We start from the raw sequence: 23,536 nt of genomic DNA on the forward strand, positions 1-23,536 counted from the left end.
GTTGACTTCTATATACCCACCCCTGGGACTGTGATTAGTGATAGGAAGTACTCAGTAAATATTTGTCAAATGAATGAAGTTTTGATAACACTAGGTTTTTAAGATACCTATCTATCCTGTCCTGGCAGGATCAGGCTATTCTCTTACCTACCTACCTCTTAATTTACAGGTGAGAGAGACTGAGTGGACATTTAAGGAAGTAATTTATTTTTTGCAATGATCTTAATTTTTACAATTTTGTCACCACAGCTATTTTGTGAGTTGGGGTTTGTGAGTCTAAAGAGAAAATCTGAATGTGTAATAGGTAACATTGAGTGAACATCCTCCTTAGTCTTCCAACGTCTCTCCAGCTGGTTAGAATTAACCTCCCCGTGTTACACAGATAGGGAGGGGCTAAAGCTCTGGAATAACTGAAAGGGTTGTAGTGTTTTGTTAGAAAGACCTGGACTTTGGGGGGACAAAACTTGGAAATGGTTTATGAAATTATTGAACAGATTTTTCTCATAATGGTAGTCAAGTGTGAGATTTTCTTATAGGGCAAGAATGATTGTGGTCTGTGCTCATATTCCACAGAAGAAAAGCAAAGCTGTTATTTGAACTAAAACAGTTCTATGTTTGGGATTTTCAGATTTGGTTTGTTACAAGGTGGACAGTTACCCTTTTGTAGACTCTAAGCATGCCGTTGCCCTTGTCTCTTCTGCTTGGTAGCTGTGACACTTCCCAAGAAGTCGTCGTCTGTCTTTTTTACTGCTCTCTTATACACCATCCTTTTTCCACTTACCACCTCTCAGTCCCCTGTCCATGTTTATATGTAGCCTGAACAAGCAAGAATATTTGCTCCAAATTCTTCTTCTTTAGAATAATATGGAACAGTCCAGGAGTGAGGATGCTATGAAAATAACATAAAAGATAGGTCCTAGGAAGTTGTGCAAAAGTGAAGAGGGCTGACCCAGGACACGTAGTGTTCCTTTTTCACAAAAAAATGATTTCCTGGGTAGAATGGCCAGACCATTAGTATTAATTCTTAAGGTATAGAACCAAACCAAGGTATTGATGGATAACCAGGGGGAAAAATCAACAATTAGAATGACGAGTTCAGATTTATACTTGGCATTGAGAATTTCTTAAATTTAGGAGTTACTACTATTTTAAAAGCTCAGGAGTTAATTTGTTAACCAGATCATTACTAGCGGCTTACACATAATGGGTCTTACACTAGCATTTGATTATTGTTATTACAATAAAAATTTGCCTGGGTGAACTTGCTGGAGATCTGCACCTGGTATATGCAGGTTTTCCTACGTTAAACTTAAAAATCTTGCGTTGTATTGGGAAAAATACTAGCCAAAAGACTGGTTTTAGGGCATGGAGTCTAAATTACCAGGAGGGAGGCAGAAGAAAAGAGGTGGTCTGAAAGAATTTATTTGAGCTATAGGCAAAAGGGTGGGGGGTTAGTGAAGCAGGGCCAGCAGAGTCTGAATAAAGGAATGTCCATACCTATGGAGTGGTTAGAGTAGCAGTCCAGAAAGCCCACATAAACAAGAGGAGGCTCTGTAATTAGATGGTGCCTGGCTAAAATAATCTGTGGAAATAGCCACCTAGAAATTAATCCTAAATTCCAACAGGCAGAACAGGAATGTGAGAAGTCTTTTTTTGTTTTTGTTTTTGATTTTGAGAGTACATTTATTAAAGCTGGGGACAATGAAACAAGAAAGGGCTTAGGACAGAAGAAGCAACAGGAGAGAGCCTAGGCAGGGCTGCTTCGGCTCTCCAGAAATGTTATAGGGAAGCAATGAGCAACAGTGGGGCTGCTGTCAGCTCACTTGAGAGACAGAGAAAAGGGGGCGGTGGAGACAAATTCAGGGGGTTAGCCTTGGAGGAGCTGCCACTACCCATTGCTCCCCTGGTTGCAAGGCTCCCTGGGGTCCCTTAAGAGTTTAGGAGATCCGTACCTGAGAGGGAAGAAGAGGAGGAAGGGAAAGGCAGGCACAGGCGTGTTCCTGGGAAGGAGAGTGCCCCAGAAGTCTTTTGTTACAGTTCTGCTGCTTTCTCACTCAAAGGCCACTGTAATTTAGAACATCAAGAATTATTTTCTTATTCACCCCCTTTCATTCAGATCTTTCGAAGATCTTTTTTGTTCAGGGTGTTGTCCCACGTTGCTATGAAGGCTTATTCCTAGGTGGTCCTGTCCCAGGGAGGAGGGAAGTTCAAGGAGTATGGTTAGGTGATGAGAGATGTTTTAGTGTCATCAACCACTGATGAGGATTTTGATTTATTTGAAGAGTAACTTTTTTGGGAAAGGTATAGGTGGCTAGTTCAGTCTGTTGAGCAAGCATTGATGTTAGCTGGGACTTGATTTATTGATCTACATAACTGAGAGAAGCAACAGGTATAACAATAAAAAAAAGGCAAAGTATTGAACCAACTTGTAATAATTTTCTAAATAATGGGGTTTATCCTTGCTGGCAACCAACTAAAAGGTTACTGTAAGCATCTAAAATAAGATGTATTTTCTGTGGAAACAAAAGAAAAAAGTCAGTGGTTAATGCAAATGATAAGTGCCGTAGTCACTGGGTCTGCAAGGCCATCAGGCAAGATTTCTGGGTGGAAGGCACAAAGCTTCTGTTGCTGGAGTGAAGGCAGGCAACAGTGACAGTCCTTCTGGTCTGCAGTGGGAACGTCTCTGGTGACGTCTCAGGTGCTCAGGCTTACATAGCACAGCATCAGTTACTGAGACCTTTTAAGCACGAGCCGTTGTGGTGATTTCTTTGAAGGTTATATCAAGTCATCCAGCTGCACTTTAATTCCAAGTTAGAGGATGCTACAAAAGTGTAATGTTAGTTTAGAGGGTTATAGCCAACCATTTAAAAAAAGAAAAAGAATTCAGAATGTAGTCCAGTTTACAGGTGAAAAAGAAAACTTTAAAGACAATTAACTGAACTAGAATCTAATATCCATAAATATGCATTATAGTTTCTATTGAAACACAGTTTTTCTCTAAAATCATTTGTTATCAAATATTGCCAATTTAAGACTTGTAAAATCTTAAAGTTTATAAATATTTATCCAGTTAAAGGTGTGATCTGAAATTTTATTCTCAGAAACCTTTATTTTAGAATAAGTCTGAGTCTTGTCCATGGATCTTTTCAAAGGTGAAACATAATTTGCAAAAGCATCAGAGTAAAACAGTCACTGTAAATGCCAAATACTGTATACTTAAAATGACATTATAGATCTGATTATATAATGCAATTGACAAAGAAATTTGTTCTTCTCTAACAACATTTTGTGATAATTAGAATAACAAATGAAAAAATAAATGAAATACAATATAATTATTATTTCTTTATTTGACAAAGCTTCCCTTATAATTCTAGTATATTAAATAGGCCTGATTAGTTTAAATTTTCTGTTTTATAAGAAGCAAACAAATCTTGGAGGCATTCCAGGGTCCTAGTGAAATAACCCAAAGCCAATTTCAAATTAAGAAAGTTTCCTTTTAAAACTTGAATCCTGGCAAATTTGAAACAATATTAAATTGCCCGTTTATCCAAAGTGACAATAAAAGATAATTAAACAAAAATACAGGCTACCTATTGTTAGTAAAACCTTAATTCTTAGAATTGAGATGATTGTTTTCTTGAGTAAATCAGGTACCTGATTAAGACACTATAAAACACAACTATTTTATTTTTTATTGAGTTGAGAGAGAGAGAGAGTTGATTGGCTTCCTCCAGTACATTTCCCGACCGGGTATTAAACTCACGACCATTTGGTGCACGGGATGACACTTCAGCCAAGGCAAAATACAACTATTTCAATAAAACATAGAATCATTGCTTTCTAGGTAGAAAACTTTTTCATAATATCTTATCTGGAGCAGAACAATAAATACCTACAGGAAAAAAAAACACTTTCTTTTTAACCCAGTGAGAAAAAACAAAACTCTTGTTTTCATCAGCTTACTTTGATATATTTAAATTCGCTTATTTAAATGAATTCTAATCTTACTCAACTTTGCCATATATAAAATTTATCTTTTTAAAGATTTCTCTTTGTAATACTTTCTATAACTTTTTTTTTTTTGTCCAATTTAGGGTGTTTCTTTGTACTCATTTGTCAGCTTAGGACAAATAACTCTCAAAATATATCCATACCTTAAGGCCCAAGAAGCTAGCTTCACAAATATTTTCTCCTGTCAGTCTAAATTTAGAAGGGAGAAAAAGATTCTGAGCCATTCTAACTTGTCATTTTTAGTAAAGTTTTTAGACAAAAAGAAATGTGCACATATCAACTTGTTTGTTTTAAAAGCCCTCCATCCCGTGTTTTGGGAGTGGCAGGGGAAGTTTTAGAGTTTTGACTCCCATAATTTAAATTGCTTTCAAGGCTGAGGAAGTTGTTTTCTGGTTGGTAGAGTGCTGCTTCGTGAGGGCTCTTCCCCAGTGAGTCGATGACTACTCTTATAAACATGGAAAAGCCCATTTTCACATTTTCCAAACCTAACCTTAAATAAAATAGCATTGATGGGGGGTGGGAGAGGAGGGAGGGGCAGACAGTAATTACATGCAATAGCCACAAGATGTCACCATGAGCTCAGTGATCTCAGGCAAAGGTAAACTACAAAGATAGTTAAAGACCTCCCTTTAAACCCATCAGTCTGATGAAGCAGGAGGAATTCCCTCTGTCGCCTTCTGGTGCCAACGTAGAATCCACCCCATAGGGACACTGGGGGAACAGTCCCTCATCACGTTTTGGGGGCCACTTCCAGATCCTTTCCTGACAGAATACCACCCCCCACCCCCCCCACCCCCCCGTAAAACCGTGTGCTTCTACCACCACAAAGTGTAGGCTTGCACAATCCAGGTTATCAGAGGAGTTAAAAAAAAAAAAAGAACACCTGGGGTCTTATAAGCATCAAGGGGGTACTGTGGATGTCACATGGTGACTTGAGAGAGCAGCATTCTTTTACGCTTCGTCAAAGCTTGGCCCTCTAGTTTAGGGCATGGAGTTTAAACCACTAACAGCATGGCTAGGTAGAAAAAACTGCACGTTTGCCATACCTGAGTTTTGCAAGGCTTTTTATAGGTCAAATAGCAGGGAGGGAGAAGAAGGAGGTTGTCTGAAAGAATTTACATAAACTATAGGCAAAGGAGTGGGGGAAGGTGAAACTGGGTCTACAGAAGAAGAAATAGCTGTTTTTGTAGATTGGCTGGGGGTTGCAGTCCAGAAAGTCCACGTGTAAATGAGGAGGGGTTCCTGTTAGATGTTGCCTGGCTGAGATAATCTCCCAAAATAGCCACCTGTAAATTGATTCGGAATTCTAACAGGCAAAACAAGGAGTGTGAGAAATCTTTTGTTAGAGTCCTGTCTCTTTCACTCTCCAGCCACTATTTAAGTTAGAACATCTGAGAATTTTTTTTTCCTTATCACCTATCAGTTAGTTTCAGACTTAACAAAACTACCTGAAGGAATAGAAACTTCTAAATGCTCCTTTTTAGCTGTATTGTTTGTAGCCCCATCTTGATCTTGATACCAGAATTTGTTAGAAACTGGATTATCACTTCTTTGGTATGTCATTGTGCCTCATTAATGAACATTGCTACTGTTGAGCAAGTAACAACAGTAACCTATGGCATTGTAGCTTTGCTAGGCATTTTTCATGAGAGCATGTCAACATAAGAAACATTTAAACCTGTAGAGAATTTTTATGAGTTTATTTGTGCCAAATTGAAAATTGCCTGGAAGCAAATTCAATGGGTTAAGAAAATGCTCCAGAGAAGGGAAGTTTTGCACCTTATTTTTATACATTACAATCAAAGGAGGAGGAGGGTTACAGGAAATCCATTGGTGATGGATTAGGGAGATGGAGGGAGGGAGGGGGGAGAGAGAGAGAGTTACCTACCACCCAGGCATGTGCTCTTCCCGGGAATCATACCTGAGATGCATCAGTGCACGGGAGGCACTCGAACCAACCTGGCCGACCTTTTTTTTTTAAATCCTCACTCAAGGATATTTTTCTGTTTATCTTCATACAGAATGGGAGGAAGAGAGAAGGAGAGAAAGGGAGAGAGAGAGAGAACATCAAAGTGAGAGGGACACATCGACTGGTTGCCTCCCACACGATACTGACCAGGGCCAGGGATGAACAGCAACCGAGGTACATGCCCTTGGCCAGAATCGAATCTGAGACTCATCCGTGACTCATTGGGCTCTACCGTTGAGCCCATCTGGCCAGGGCTGTTCTATACTTTTAATCACTTCATAGTGATTCTCAATTTAGAACCTTTCCTTGGCCTGTGCGGAGCAGAGCTTCCCTGAATGGTGGTTGAAGTATCAGGCTGCCTGTACCACCCAAGGCTGTCAACTCTGAGCCCTTTGTTGTGTAAGCCCCAGGACCTCCTGTGAGGCAGGCTGCCTGCTGAGCCTGCTTTTTTAGTCCTAGCAGTAGCAGTGCATGAAGGCAGTGTGATGGGTTAATGGCTTAAATACACTTTGGCAGAAAGCCATTCTTTAAGCTTTGAATTGTGGTTAAGACAACTTCTTCAGAGGTTTTTGGCTTTACCAAAAATGTAGGTTTAATTATTATAATATGACTTGTGATAATAGAAAGCTAAATTATAATTCAAAAGAAACATATTGTTTTGAGTATTAACACGCAAGCAGAAAGGCATTTTTTTATTTATGCAATGATGTTATTAGAAACATTTTTGGAAAGCTCTTCCCCAATCCGAATGTACAAATTTTGATCATTTTACTATTTTTGCTTATTGAATGTTCTCCCTTTTAACTCAGTGTCCTTTTTCACATGTTTTAAGATAATAATTGTTATTTTTTAATATTTTTCCCCTCAGGGACATGCTTCTTTGGAATAGCTTAACTCCTTACAAACCTTAATCATAACCTTTCTTTGATGCCTTAGACCTTATTTGGGCTATCCCATCCATAAATGTTCTGATCTACAGTTTTTAAAGGAAAATAAAGGGCAGATGCACAGCTGAATTAAAATACTTTAGAATATCAAGCTGTGTAATTAGAGGTTTGTCTGTTTAAGAGATTAGCCAAACATGGTTTGACAGAGGTTGGGCTGGTACTGTGTCTCTCTAATTTCTGCTAAAAGAAAAGTGAAGACTGCAAAACCTGTTTGTTAAACTGAAGATATCTGAGTAGATTCCTGGTCCTTTTCAACTCAGAAAAGATGTACTTTGTAGAAAATGATTGGTGGTGTATATACTAAAGTCATGAAACTTTCATAGTTCCATTGCAGTCATTACATACTCCCCTTATTCAGGAAAAATGCAAGAATAATTATCAAATTTATGACATACATGTGGTCGCAAACGTGTCAATATGCTTATATGTATGCAATAGCCAAGGTATGGCTCCCACAGCAAATGTCTTTAGATTTCCTGAATTTTATGTATTTATAGATTTAGAAAACATTTTCTCACTTTTTAGTAATCAAAGAATAATTCACCCTTTACCGTTATAAAATTTAGTCAGTAGCTGAAGTTATTAGGAGAGCAATAAAAATTTTCCTTTCAGATTTTCTTTTGACCTCCTCACTTAAGCAAACCAAATCTATGCTGTATTATAGGAAGTTTTAGGGTTGATTAATGCATTTTATAATTGTATCATAAATATTTATTCTCTGGGCACCCTCTTCACATGCAGTTAAATTCTGTCTCAACACAGAGTATATGGAAAATCATGAAGATTATACTCTAGTTACATTTTGAACTAAATTCACCATTTTGTGAACTTGAGCAAGACAGTTTCTAAGCTGATTTCCTCATCTGTATATAGAGTGTAATAGATTAATATGTGTATGAAGTGAGATGGCATACACAGTATGTAGCCTCATGATGGCCCTCCTGTAGCTCCTATTGCATTGTATTTGACATGGATAGGGACCATGTTTCTTAATTGCTACGTGTTCCAAGTGTCTAGTACAATGCCTAACACACAGTGGGCACTTAAATGTGTGTTAAATGGTTAATGAGAGAAGAAGGGACCCAGATTTGGCAAAAACAATTATACCCTTCTCTCTTTCCTCTTCATCTCAGTTTACTGAGCTAGGCAAAGTAATCCAGTTTTAAGATTAACAATAGGAACATTCTGATCCTAGCACATATTCAGTATTTATCCATGACACTGAATAATTAGTGATTTTTAAAAAATACATACTCTTGTGATAGATGATTTGTCAAACAGAGGACCATAGTCAATCCTAATCTTTTGCCTACTAAGGAGGCAATTTCTATCTGAAATTTGGATGGAAAGGGAAGAGGACCAGTTTTGTCAGAATATACATCCTCATTGGCTTAATATTTAAATTTTCTTTATATGAAATATATACATCCTGCAATGATGAGAAATCACCACCTTGTAAAATTTTGATGTTAAAGTAGAATTTGAAGAAAATTGTAATAAAGTCCAGGAAAGAACTTTTTTTCAAAACCAGCCATTCATTAAAAAAACTTTTATATTTATTTATAAATATATATATATGAAATACATTTCTAAAGTAATATACCTACAGAAGAGCAGAGCACACAAATAAAAAATGTTCACTAAAGTGAATTTTCACAGAGTGAATATGCATATGTGATCACCACACAAATGAAGACAAGAATTACTGGCTCAGCCCTGGTCTGTGTGGCGTAGTTGTTGGATGAGGTCCCATGCACAGGGGTTGCTGATTTGATTCCCAGTGGTGGGTTCAGTCCCCCATGGGGCAGGTGTGCTGGGGATGGGGGCCGCCCATAGATGTTTCTCTCACATATATATGTCTCTCTCTTCCTCTCCCATCCTCTCTCTCTAGAGCAGTGGTTCTCAACCTTCTTAATGCCGGGACCATTTAATACAGTTCCTCATGTTGTATGTGGGTGCACCTGCATGAGGGTGGACACGCCTGGAGACGATAGAGGAGTGGTGTCTCGGTTCCTAAGACCATTGGAAATATGTGTTTTCCAATGGTCTTAGGTGAACCCCGTGAAAGGTCATTCGACTCCCAAAGGGGTCTCGACCCATAGGTTGAGAACCGCTGCTCTAGAGTCAATAAAAAACCTCTCTCTCTAGAGTTAAAAAAACATTACTAGCTCCCCAGAAGCCCTTCTTGTGGCCCCTCCTAGTCTCTATACCTCCCTCTCAAAGGTAGTCTGTGTTCTGTCAAACACTATAGATTAGTTTTGCTTACGTTTGCATTTTGTGTAAATAGAATCAGTTTTGTACTTTAGAATCTGTGTTCTTTGGCTAGTAATCAGCATTGCATATGCAGTAATAGTTGGTTCACTTTCATTGCTCAATAGCACTGTGTTGTCTGCTTATTCTGTAGTTTATCTGATCCTTGCCAGTGGCCATTAGGTTTTTTCTAGTTTTGGGTTATTATGTACATGTTTTTGAATAACCATTTGTACACATTTATTGGCCTAGCATTTTTACTATTTTTGAATTGTATAAGCAATAATATGGTCAACTCAGGTTTTTGGGGGGAAGGGTGCTAAATTCCTATATGCCATTTTCTATTTTTACTTTAAGCCACCTGTATTCTAGACTTGGTGTTTGAATGGCCTTCCGTTGATGTCCAGAGAATGCAATTGTATTTTGCTATTTACCTAAGCCATACTTAACTAGTAAAGAATAAAACATCTGTCAAATTATATAATGCATTCTACAGCAAAATGGGATTTTTGCTATTTACCATTATCACTAATAATTGTGTGAAGAATGTATATGTGTGTTGTTTTATATATGTGTTTGGGAGGGGATGGGCATGTGCCCTGACAGGGAATTGAACCGATGAACTCTTGGTGCACATGTTTACACTCAATCAGTGAGCCACACCAGCCGGGCAAACCCATTTTCTTATTCTTCTCCCATTCCAATGGATACAGTTACCATTAGTTTTAATGAAACAAATAGGCATGTGGTGGAATATACATTAAAAAGAGGATTGGGATGCACACAACGATTATTGGAGATGCTTTATATACTGGAGAAGCAATTTAATCTTATTAATGTTTATAAGGTTCCTAGCCTGAGGGTGATACCTGGATAGAATAGTGCATCATATTGAAATGCTATTCAAGCTCAGCAGGCAAATGATTGAGTTCTCTTGCTCATGTTTCCTGTGGGGACAAGAGTGATGTTGTACAAGCATGCTATGCAATTGTTGACTTGATGTAATGGTATTCCAAAGGAGACCATTGTTAACATTACATTGTTAATCTAATTTTTAAAGCATTTCAGAGCAGTAGGAGATAAAATTTACATTTGAATTTTGAGTGTAATAAACTAGTCATGTAATAAACCTATGTTAGGTACTGTGTTAGATCCCAAAGGGTGCTTGATGGTTGGAGTATTAGTAGCTACTAGAGAATGGTGGTGGCATCATTGAAACGTTTTGTCTCATTTGTTAACTGTCTCTAAAATTTTCAACATTTTAAGCTGTAGGTAGATTCTGGTCACACCCCACTTTGTTTTTCTTTATAAAGTTAACTCTGCTCTTAAAATATATATGCAAAGAAGTGTTTTAAAGAGGTCTTAAACTTCTTGGATTTTGTAAAATATTCTATATCCAACCTAGTGAGGCAGTTTTGTTTTAATCATATACTGTAAAGCTACATTTAATCAGTTTCAAGTGTCCAAAAAAATATTTTCTATGAAAAATAGATTTAGGAGTAGATTTTTGCCTTTAATTCCATAGCTGTAATTTACGGATTAGCCAACAGTTCAGTATTTTGAAACCTATGGTCTTCAGCAGCTTTGCTGGTGTTACTACTAAAACATTGTTTGGTTTTTGTTTGTTTGCTTGTTTGTTTTTTAATTTAAAGAACTGTATATCCTATAGGATAAAATCGAAGAGAATAATAAATAATTCTTCTTACAGAAGCGTGGATTATTTGCTCATTTTTGGGTACTACTTCAATTAAAGCCACTTTTCAGTATTTCAGGGTTAATGAAAATACCAAAATATTCAAAGTCACAGGCACCCATTGTTTATAAAATTTGAGTTCATAGACAGTGTCATATAGCATTTAATTATTCAACAAAAAGAATTGCACAGGAACTTAATAACTTCATGGAATATCACAAATATAGAGAAATCTTAAGTCAAATTATACTCTACACTCTAACTGTGATTGTGAAAAGCTACTTTAACTTGTTTATAACTGCAATCTTGCTTTAAAAACAAAATTTTATTGGTTATTTTTCTTCAAGTGCTATGCCTTCAACTGTCTCTTTCAGAAAGATCCATTTTCTATTCAAAGGAAATAGTAGGTTATCACATAGGAGTTAGTGTCTTCTTAAACTTATTTATCTTTATTGACATCATACTTATTTCCTTTATTTAGTTATTTTGGCTTAACCAGTTATAACTAAAAAATAGTAATATAGTTCACCGTTGAGTAACTATCTTTGCCCTCTGTAAACCACTTGAATGCTTCTGTGTAAGTCCATTTAGCCTGTTTCTTTATGAAGGGGAATATACCATAAGCTAGTTAAGTAGTCGACATGTAGGTTTAAATCTCAGCTCTGCCTGCCATGTATTTACTTGGTGACATTGAGCAAGTTGCTTTTTGCATCTTGAAAATGGGCCAGTATGTACCTTACAGAATTATTTTATAATGATTAAAGAGGATAAAGAATAAAAAATGTATACCTTAGTGCCAGCACATAATAAACACTTGTGGCCTCTATACCACTTCTTGGGCTGTGAGGATTTTTCAGGGTGCTACAGATTGTATGAGATTGGGGGGGGGGTCTTTGGTTAGTGGGGTTTTTTTTTTTGTTTTTTTTTGTTTTGCAAAGTATCTGTCTCTTAAAGGTACCTGAAATCCTCATGTAATTAGTGTGCTACATGCTCAGAGTAGATGTGTAAGCCCTACTTAGATTGTGCTATTTTTGTTTAGGAACCATTTTGGAATTTTGCTATTTCTGGGTATAGATGTTACCAGAGGATTTCTCTTTATGCTAGTCAGTAGGGTTGAAGTATATGTTATGAAGGAGATGTCATGGTTCCTAAAAAGCTTATTATGGAATGTGTCATATAGTCTATTTAAGTTTTTTTCTTATTTTTTCCAGAAAATTTGGTGAGCGGCCTCCACCTAAACGACTTACTAGGTAAGCATTATAGTAGTCAGCCTTTCACCCAGACATTTCATAAAAGTGTTAGATCCTGTCATTTTGGAAACAATATTAGGTGCTCTTGAAAAGAAGTTATTAATATATTGGTATCTAGATTATGTTTATTTCTATCCTCCCAATCCCACATCTTCCCCTTCCCACCCCACCACCCATAAAAATAACAGGATAAGAGGATATATTTCAAAGGGGAAATGAAACCTTTGAATAATTAATCTTGGGTATTATATAGTTAATATAACAAGGGCTGCAATGTAAAAATAGTTTCCTATATCTTGCTGCATTTATTTAGCCAGTCACAATTTGTTGATTATAAGTGGGACTTGAAAGATATTTAATAAATGCTTTTATTAAAGAATTTTATAGAAAACACATGATTTTAAACATTTTAATGAGTCATAAATATATTGTGTTCTAGTCATACAAATTGATTTTATAATATTTTAATTACAAATGTTAAATTTAAAAGTATTAATCTTGAAAATGGTTTAAAAGATTTCTGACAATCAGTGGTTGTAAAATAAAAAGACACTCAGTCCACAGTTTTAGTGCTTGAATAAATGCTAATCCTGTTAGTGTTAGTAATCTTTCAAGAAAATTGTAAGCATATATAAACACATGCCTGTCTTTTTTTCTATTTCTTTTTAAAGTCTGACATCATACTTGACCATTGTTCTTTACATTTTCTGCCTTGTTCTCAACATTGTCTTCACACTGTTGTTATTTAATTTTCACATTAATGGCCATTTGGGTAATTTCCATGTTTTTGCTATTATTTAAAAAGCTGTTGCACTCAAAGAATGATGGAGATGTGCCAGAAGGATTTGAAGGGAGCCAGATTGATGAGGCTTCCTTTTAGCCCAAACCGTGGACACTTTGATCATCAAAATAAATAATGATAGTAATGGATGGAAATCTATATACTAAAATGACAGTTTAGAAGTCTACACTGAGTTTAAAAATGGTTCAATAAATGCAGCAGAAGAAATTCACCTAATAAATGAAGGAATGATGGAATTAGGAGCTCACGCTTTGGCAACCACTACAATGATAATTGTCTGAGGCAAAAATCATCAATGAACCCAGCTCAGTGGCTGAGCATCGACCCATGCACCAAGAGGTTGCCGGTTTGATTACTGGTCAGGGCACATGCCCAGATCTCCAGTGGGGGGCATGCCAGTCGATGTTGTCTCTCATCGATGTTTTTGTCTCTCTATCCCTCTTCCTTCCTCTCTCTCTAAAATCAATAAAGAAAAAACATTAATTTAAAAAATCATCATGAATGTTTAATTTACTGGTTTAAAATCTGATGAGAAACTAACTACATAGTCTCTAAAGGTGTCCTTATTAAGTATGTATTAATTATAGCGAAAAATAGTAACATGTCAATGAAGAAACCTGGCAGACACCACCTTAATTAAGTGATCTAAATTAACACCACCAGTAATGGACAAATAAATGTTATGTGCATCCTGAGAAGGACACAACATTACTTTTGTGGTGTTCTTGACAGAAATGTGTAAGCTAAATGTAGGCATAAGGAAAGATCAGACAGATGCAAATGAGAGGCGTTTTATAAAATAAATGGCATTTACTCTTCAAATTTTCAAGATCATAAAAAACAAAGACTGAAGAATACCAGATTAAAGAAGACCAACAAGATATGACAACTAACTAAATTCAGCTAAATCCTGGACCAGTAAAAAACTTGTCATTTCGATCTGAAGCTTGAATCACCAAACATTTTCTGTAACAAGTCAGTTAACAAACATGTTTGGCTTTCTGAGCCACACTGAGTCTGTTGTGACTTCTCAACTCTATTCTTATATCCCCAAATTAGCCATAGAAAACATGTAAATGAATGGCATGTCTGTTCCAGCTATACTTAATTTAGAAAAACCAGTGGCCATCCTGAATTGGCCTGAGGGCAATAGTTTCTCAGCTCTGTCCCCTTCCCCTCTATAAAGGATGTTAGTGGAACAATGGCAACATGAATAAAATCTGTAGATACTAATGTTGTATAAGTGCTGTTGCACTTTGATTGTATAAGGAAATAAACACAAGTTTTTTGGGTAAAGGGATTTTATGTCTACAGTATGCTCTTAAATGGTTTCAAAACATAGTATACAAATATGGTAAAATGTTAACATTTGGGGAGTCTGAAAGAAAGGGGACTAGGAACTCTTTGTACTACTTTTGCAGCTTTTCTGTAAATCTGAAATTACTTCAATATTAAAATAAACTTTTAAAGAAGACATTACATCAATATTCCACGTGAAGTGGGCTGGGAAAATGCAACTTGTCTAACAGGTTCATGTAAATATATTTTCAGTTACTTATTTTTATATATCTTGAAGAAATCCTAAGTGGAATTGCTTAATTCAAATGTATAGGCAGTTTAAAATTTAATTGATAAATATTTTTATTTTATTACCAGCAACAGTTGGTTGGAGTGACTCCTAACAAAATATATTTTGATTTATAAATTAGTTACTTGAATGAATTCCTTTGTAAAAATAACAATCAACTCAGTGATAATAAATATGAGGAAAAATTCCTTTTCTTAAATATATACAATAATACAGTTAGGTCCCGTCTACTTTATCATGATTTTCCATTTACCCTTTAAGCAATTTTCCCTGTTTGGAAAATTTTAGTAGCTTTTAGGACTTCCGCTTCTGGCCAAGATGGAGTAACAGGGACTGGAATTACTCTCCGGCCTGAAACAACTAAAAACCTGGACAAAATATATGAAACAGCGATTTTCAAGATATTGGACGGCAGGCAAGAAAGGACAGTGATCCTTGAGAGACAGGAGACAAATGAGGTGAGCCCTATGATTGCTCCAGCTTAGTGCCTGGAGAGAGTTTCCAGGACATGATGTAGAGAGGGGGAATCCAGGTGGAGCCTAGTAAGCACCTTGAGTTGAGATGGAGCTAGGACTCTAGGGAGGCCAAGGTGGCTAGAGTTTCCAGGCAGAGAACTGGAGGGGACAGTGTAGCACAGAGTTCCGGAGATCTGCAGAGAGTTCCCTCGGTCTTCAGCTGATATTGATCAGCATGTGCGTGAGAGGAAACTGCCGAAGGTTGGGGGTGGAAACCAACCTTAAGAATTAGAGGAAAGAATTCCTAAAGCTCACTCAGTACTACAAATTGTACCTGTTCCCAGTAGCCAGTGTGGAAAAAATCTTAACAATTTACATGCATTGCCTAGAGGACTCAGAAGGGTTTTGCTTCAATAGTGGTGCAAAATAAGACCTAGACTACAAGGTGCTCTGGTTTCACCTTACAACTTAAAAACAAGGTTGAAAGGATCAAACTCTTTCCAAGTAACTTAACTGTGTACCGGAACAAAGCTCAAGAATATTTACAGGAATAGACAAATATCCAGCACTCAAAAAGGTGAAATTTATTGAGTCACTATTCAGTCAAAACATACCAGTCATACAAAGAAGCAGGAAAATATGATTCATAATGAGAAAAATCAGTCAAAACCAACCCAGAAATGACACAGATGATAGAATTAGAAAAAGACATTAAAGCTGTTATATTTGTCTTTGATATGTTCAAGATGCTTAGATCAGGAGTTTATAAAATTTTTCTTTAAAGGATCAGATGGTTGATAGTTTAGTTTTTTGTGGCCTCTGTTATAACTGCTCAGCTCTGTTGTAGCGTAAAAGGAGCCATGGATAATATATAAACCAATGGATGTGTCTGTATACTGGAGTATAACTTTATTTCTAAAACAGGCAATAGGTCACATTTATCCTACAGGATTGAATTGCAAATCCCTGAGCTAGAGGAGAGATTGAACAAGTTAAATAGAGGACATGGAAGATAAAAAGGGAGGCTCAAATCAGATTTTTAGAGATGAAAACTGCAGTACTAAAGATGAAAAGATAACTTTATGGGATTAATTGCATTTATGCATACTGATGAAGAGATTACTGAACTTGAAGACAGCAATAGAAACTGTCCAAAATAAAAAAAATCTGAACAAAAAAGTTTCTTAGTTGTGGTTTATGTTCAGGTGAACTAATATACATGTAATTAGAGTTATTGAAGGGGGAGGATATGACTAAAATAATATGTGAAGAAATAATGGCTGACATTTTTCTAAATTTGGTAAACTGTAAAATCATAATTTCAAGAATCTCAGTGAGCCCCAAGTACAAACTGCTGAAGCATATCATAATCAAATTGCTTAAAGACAATGATAAAGATAAAACGTTAAAAGCAACAGTGATAGAAGATAAATTATAATACACAGCGAAACAAAGATAAAGATGACTGGATTTTTCATCTAAAACCTTGCTAGGTAGAAAGAAGACAGTTTTCCCAAGGGGGGAAAATATAGAAACCTAGGATTCACTACCCAGTGAAGGCAAATTAAGACCTTTTTGACATAAAAGCTGAAAGAGAATTAGTCACATGAGCTGCAAGAAATGTTAATTCCTTTAAGCAGAATAATCATATCTAATAGAAATCTGATCGTGTCCAAATTAGTACTATCAAAAATGAGAAATATGACATCACTGCAGATTTTACAGATATTTAAAGGATACCAAGCAAATATTATGAATAATTTTTCGACAGTAAATTCACCTTTGGAGAAATATACAAATTCCTTGAAATCAGCAAACAAAACTTACTCAGAAGGAAACTGATACCCTGAATAGCCCTATAGCTAAAGAAATTGAATTTGTAATTATATATCCTCCCACAAAGAAACCTACAGGCTCAGATGATTTCACTGTTGGATTCTACTAGACATTTAAGAAATAAATCATGCCAGTTCTATACATATCGTTCCAGAAAATTGGAGAGCAGGACATACTTCCCAATTTATTCGGTGAGGACAGCATTGCCATGTTACTAACAGCAAAGACACTACAAGATAATAAAACTGTAGACCAATATTCCTTATAAGCATAGAAGCAAAAAGTCTTAACAAATTTTAAAAATGAATCCAGCATGTAGAAGGAATAATATATTATGACCTAAGTGAGATTTATCTCAGAAGTGGAAATTGGTTAATGTGATTCAATATATTAACAAAAAAAGGAAATCATATGGTCATCTCAAGAAATTTAGAAAAACCTTTTGACATTCATTCTTGATGAAAATTCTGATCAAACTAGGACTAAAAGGGAATGTCCTTACATTGAAGACATTGATCAAACTACATTGAGCACCACACTTAATTATGAAAGACTAAATGTGTTTCCTCAAGATCAGGAACAATGCAAGGTGTTCACTCTCACTAATTCCATTTATCATTGTGTTTGAGGTTTTAAATCATACAGTAAGACCAGAAAAAGAAATGAGAGGTGTCCAGATTGGAAAGTAAAAGTAAAATTCTTTGCAAATGTCATGATCATCTATATAGAAGGTTCTCTGGAATCTTCAAAAACTACTAGAACTAATAAGTGATTTTAGCAAGGTTGTAGGATATCCCTGATCAACCTACAAAATACACAAGAAATTAATTGTGTCTTTTATACTAGTTGTGAGCAATGAAGAATTGAAATGGAAAAACAATACCATTTACAATAGCATCAAACATTTAATTCTTAGGGGGAAAAATCTGATACAAATGTGCAAAAACTATATACTGAAAACCACCAAACATTGCTGATAGAACTTGAAGTCCTAAATAAATGTTCTTCAGGCAAAGACTCAGTATTGTTTAAAGGCCATTTCTTCTCAAAGTCATCTATGGATTCAACATATTTCAATCAAATCCCAGCAGGCTTTTTTGTAGCAGTTGACAAGCTGTTTCTAAAGTTGATACGGAAATGCAAATGACCTGGACTAGCCAAAACCTTGAAAAGGAGCAGCAAGAACTTACACTAGTGTTTTCAGTAAGCAAACACTTTCAAAAGTAGTTGCTCCATGATGTTCTTCAGATAATTTTTAATAGGTCTTTATTCAGAATGGATATTTTATATTGTAAGGATTCATTAAGTGAAATTAACAAAGAATATACGTCAAAACTTGTTAGAATAGAAACTTCCAATAAATCATGAATTTTAACTGTCATTATTTTGAACAGTTCAGTAATACAAAGTAGTAAATCTACAAGTAAGATTCTTGCAGCCCCTACATTATGTTTTCCAGTGATAAAATTTCCCTCATTCTTTCTTAAGACATTGGCTGATTCTGACATCTTATTGTTGGAATATTTTTGTTTTTTCCCCCTAATGTAGTGTTTTCAACTCAGGCGACCTTCTCCAACCCCTGGCATTGGACAATATCAAGAGACATTTTGGTTGTCAGCTCTAGGAAGGGTACTGTTGATTTTCTAATGGGTGGAAGCTAGATATACTGATAAACACCTTGTAGTGCACCTAACAGGCACCTCACAACAAAATTGTTTTTGCCAGGATGCCAATAGTGGAGAAATTGAAACACTATTCTATTTGGATGAAACACACATGCACTGTCATTCCATGGGCTTTACTATTTAATTGTGTTTATTTAGAGTATACTGTCCTTTTTCTGGCTCCTTAAATTGCATAAGTAAATCATCAACCTTTAATTGCCAGAGAACATAATTGATATTCTGTTAAGAAAGCAATATTTTTTTCTGTTGAAAGAAGCTGTTTGGCAAATTACAAGACAGCTATTATTAATGATTACCTTAAGGTTCTTGTTGCTTTTTCAAGAACTTACATTATAAATATGAAGGGAAGAGAGAAAACTAGAGCCTATCATCTTGCATTCATCATAAACACCTTGAGATCTGACATTATTTGTCGTGATCACAACTGTGGACACTTACTTCCTGTATGGGCAGCTAGCATGGTAACCTGTGCCTGGGATGTAATAGGCTCTCAGTGAATCTTTAATGGGAAGATGGATAAAGTGTTTAGTTTACCTGATGTGCTTGCAAAATGTGTGCCTTGCAAGTCAGGTGAGATGCCTGATTATTTACCTCCAGGTTCTTTTCCAGTTTGCTCTCAAACTTTAGTGAAAGTTCCCTGTTTCTTCTCCCATGCCCTTTCTAAGAAAATAATAGGTAGAGATTACTGACACTTGGTATTTGCCAGTTTGTGGGAGCTAGCTTGCTTTAAATTTATTTTTCACTATTTGAGATATTACTGTTTTGTTTTGTTTTTTACAGGTGAGAAAACTCAGGTTTAGTAAGTGACAAGAATTAAGATTCAAACTGCTATCTGCTTCTCACCAAAGCTGTGCTTATTTATAACCATGGCAGAATAAGATAGTATGTATAGTTTTGTCCTCGAGAGCCAGACTGCCTCAGTTTGAATACTGGGTCTTCAGTATCTTCTTGAGAAAGTTATTTAATCTTTTCCCCCATTTCTAAATAGTGTGTCCTAAAGACTTATAGTCTGTTTGGGAAGACAAAAAAGACGTGAAATCTAGCAAACATAGGAAGTAATTGATACCATAGAGACTACAGATGCAAATAGAATTTAGTGTGGAGAAATACACTTGCCACTAAAATTTTTTCTTTTCAAATATACCACGACTTATCAAGTTTTGTGCTAGGGGCTAGACATCTGTGCCAGTTTTGTCAAGACCATTGCCTTCTGGCTTGTTTTGTTTTGTTTTGGTTTGTTTTCTTATTCACCCTGAACTCTATAGTTAGCAACACCTCAAATCCCATATCATCATTATCCTTTCCAGGCTACACCTTTTGTCCAGTACCCAGCAGGTTTAAACTTACCCAAAGATTAAATAACTTTCTCAAGAAGATGCTGAAGACCCAGTGTGCTCTCTCTGGTCCCACTTTTGGACTGTTAGTGGGAATTTGCATCATCATTTATGGATTTGATCATTAGCTGGTCCTTTGATACTGACATTCAGTCCTTTTACCTTCCATACTCTGTTTCTGTCTTCATTCCTTTGAGGGTGTTTCCAAATAGATATCACAATGGCCCCTCTGGTTTTATAAATAACTTGCAAAGCTCTCTTGTTAGCTGGCATTTGTTAAGACTTCTTACTATAAGTGACTTTGATCTCTGCAGCATCTCTTCTTTTGATTGTTCCCGTGTTTCTTTCGAGGTTGTTTGCTTCCGTAGCCTCTAATAAACAGTCTCAGTTCTGCCCCTTACTAGTTGTGCTCCATTCATTCATTTTATACATTTTGTTCTTGATTCTCCTATCACTGCATTTGCATTCTGGGAGATTTCATTCACTTCCATGGCTTCACTTGCCAACTATATACCACTCTGTGGAACTACAGATGGTTATTTCCAAGAACCTGTTGAATACTTCCAGCATGGAGGTTTGGGGTGCGTCGGCGTTGACATTTGTCAGACGGAACCTTTTAATATATACCCACTTCTCCCAAAACAAAAGATACAGAGTTACTAAGTCTCCCTGGCCGTTTTGGCTCAGCGGTTAGAGCGTTGGCCTGTGGTCCAGAGAGACCCCGGTTCAGTTCCTGCTAAGGGAATATATCTTGGTTGCAGTTTCTCCCTGGCCCTGGTTGGGTTGTGCGGGTGGCAGCCACTCGATGTGTACCTTTCACGTCAATGTTTCTCTCTCTCTTCCTCTCTCTCCCTCCCACTCTATCTGAACAAAAAAAAGAAAAAATGTTCTCGGGTGAGGATAAAAAAAGAAAAAAAAAGTTACTAAGTCTTTTCCATCTTTTCTACTGTTTTTTATTGCCTCTTTCTTAGTCCTTTTTTCAAGTTAGTCTTGTCTCTGCTCTCTAGTGCTTTCTCTATTCCACCACTAGAATTAACTAACTAAGCAGGAAAATCAATTGTTTAAAAGACTTCAGGATCTTTTATTGCCTTTTGTGTAGATTGAAAAATCCAAGTTCCATTCATGATGTTTTTCTATAAAGGGGTAAAGATAAAATTAAATGATCTTTTCTCAATTGTCAAAAATATGGATTTAAAAAATTTTTTAAAAAGTTTTCTCTAGGTGTCAATATTTTTATTAACTGCTATTATTTTTTTAAAAATATGTTTTTATTGTTTTTTTTTTTTTTTTTTTAGAGAGTAGAAAGGAGAGAGAGATAGAAACATTGATGTGAGAGGAGAAACATCAATCTGCTGCCTCCTGCATACCCCCCACTGAGGATGGAGCCTGCAACCTGGGCATGTACCCTGACTGAGAATCAAACCGGGACCTCTCAGTCCATGGGATGACACTCAATCCACTGAGCCACACTGGCTGGGCTTAACTGCTATCATTTGGATTCTCATCTATTAGAGTGATATTTGAGTTAGCTTAAACTTTCATACTGAGTATTTAAGTTTACAGATGTCAGATTTCCATGGGTTTTGGCATGCCTTTCACAGTTTGACTCCCCAACTTGTCAGCTTTATTCACTGCGATGGCTTAGTGTAAAATCTGAGATTCTAGTTCCTAACTGCCACTTCTTAATTGCAAGGTATTAGGCACGACATAACCTTTTTGTATTTCAAGGATGAAATGAAATAGTGCATTTTAAGTGCTTAGTTATGTGCCTGGCACATAGTAAGTACTCGAGATATTAGCTGCTATTTTGTCATTTTGGCCACCTTAATCCTCAGCTTGAGTATCTCACTGTACCCAAATGTGCAAGGTCATTCATGACTGTGTCTTCCTGTTACTTCAGAATTTACCTCTTCTAAGAAATTTTTCTAGCATGTAGTCTTTTATCACCCCTCCCCTCCTTTCCATAGACATTTCCTTATTGGTACTTCTGTTCATACTTCTATTTGGATAATGTATTTCATTACAATTTGTTTTCTAAGTTGTCTTCACTGACTGAACTTTTAAGTCCCTTTTAAGGGATAGGTATTAATTCTCAATATATTGGATCCCATTGTTACCTGCCCTGCCTTGCAGCTAACAGGTTTTCAGTTAGTAAACATAAATGCTGTCTTCTAGATTATCTCACTCAATCCACTCAACCACTTTGTGTTAGGTCAGCATTGCTGAGGCTGGATGAGGTTAGGCCACTTAGTTTCTGTAAAATGCTACAGCCTAGAATTCCCACATTTAATAACTTACTGTTGTGTAGCTATCCTAATACATTTGTTTCTTATTTATAATTTAAATAAAATAGCATTTAAGTGTTTCTTGATGATTGTCTTTTAAACTTTAATTTTGTAATATGTGAAACATCTTTAGAATTGGGATTCTGCTGATACAGAATTGTAAAATTTTCGTGTGTAGACCTTGTGTTGTTTATACTCAGTACTGCTTACCAAAATAATTGGGTGAATAAATATATTTAACATATTTAACTTTTTATATAATTTATACATAATGAATAGATAGTTGGAGTACTTTGTACTTGAAAGAATTAATATTGTTCCCCCCCAAATTTAATTTAGTAATTGTGTTTGTATATAAATGATAGCCCTTTCTTAGTCCTTATATAAGGTTTGTTATTTTAAGAAAATATAGTAATAAATTTGGATGATCTAGTGATTTTTTATGGCTTTGTATTCAATGAAAAACACTTGTTCTGATAATTATATCAATAATATAAAGAATTGCATGCCATTAATTTTATGAACAGTTTAAAGCAAAATTAGCAATATACATAGTGGTTCTAGAAATTGTAATTGTGGTTTAATTCAGTTACATTATAAATTACAAAAAAGAAGGACAGTTTCTTCTCTTAAAGACAAAGTATAGGGTTGAAGATGAACAGAATTTATTGCCCCCGTTGTATAATATTCTTTAAACTCAGTTCATGGGTTTCTTTTAAGCCTTACTGTTTTTGTTTTTAGATTTGCTTGTTTAAAAATATTCATAAGCATTTTTCTCATTACAGAGCATAGTAAATAATATTCTAAATTTCACCCCTGTAATAGTAATATTTGTGTTCTATTTTAGGGAAGCTATGCGGAATTATTTAAAAGAGCGAGGGGATCAAACAGTACTTATTCTTCACGCAAAAGTTGCACAGAAGTCATATGGAAATGAAAAAAGGTAAGATTATTTTTCTGGTGTATAGTTCATTGTAGCTGTCTCATGAATTTGCAAATGATGTGCAAATAGACAAGTAAGAGAATGGTTTCTCTTGAGTTATTTGCAAGTACAAAATGAAAAATAGGGGATTTGTCTCTATTGAGGGAGAAACAAAGTGAATTGTGTCAGATTTAGTAAAGACCTGGCTGAATCCCTGATCATCACAAAATGTAATAATCTATAATTTTTCTTTTGGGCTGCATGATGTTGTGTAAGTATTTCTGTGATATATTATTAGCTCCTTCCTTTTGGTTGAAAATGTAGTTTTATAAACAAATGTGGCTCAAAAGTATCCTTTTAAAAAGGAAAATGCTAAACTATAGAGTGATTATAAAGAAAATAGCTCCCAGCCCTCTCCACCTTGACCCTGTGCCTGTTCAGATTAAGAAGAAAACAGCAAAAAACAACAACAACACAGCAAAGCTGAGTTAGTACTATGTAAATAC

The 23,536-nt window shown here is 35.9% G+C and overlaps 1 protein-coding gene across 21 annotated transcripts in view; it reads left to right on the top strand.

Annotated features, from left to right (window-relative positions):
* The window catches only part of RBPJ (recombination signal binding protein for immunoglobulin kappa J region), a 202,385-nt gene that overhangs the window by 152,818 nt on the left and 26,031 nt on the right, over nt 1-23,536 (top strand). For 17 of the 21 annotated variants that reach the window (XM_036279718.1, XM_036279750.1, XM_036279681.1 and 14 more), the window contains 2 exons: nt 12,085-12,123; nt 22,956-23,051. In XM_036279718.1, the coding sequence (XP_036135611.1) occupies nt 12,085-12,123; nt 22,956-23,051 (135 nt within the window). Of the gene's footprint in view, nt 1-12,084; nt 12,124-14,774; nt 14,972-18,826; nt 19,372-22,955; nt 23,052-23,536 lie in introns of those variants that run through there. The other 4 variants (XM_036279735.1, XM_036279732.1, XM_036279741.1 and 1 more) reach the window with 3 other exon arrangements.

Source organism: Molossus molossus, unplaced genomic scaffold (genome assembly GCF_014108415.1).
Source record: "Molossus molossus isolate mMolMol1 unplaced genomic scaffold, mMolMol1.p scaffold_m16_p_1, whole genome shotgun sequence".
Lineage (NCBI taxonomy): Eukaryota > Metazoa > Chordata > Mammalia > Chiroptera > Molossidae > Molossus > Molossus molossus.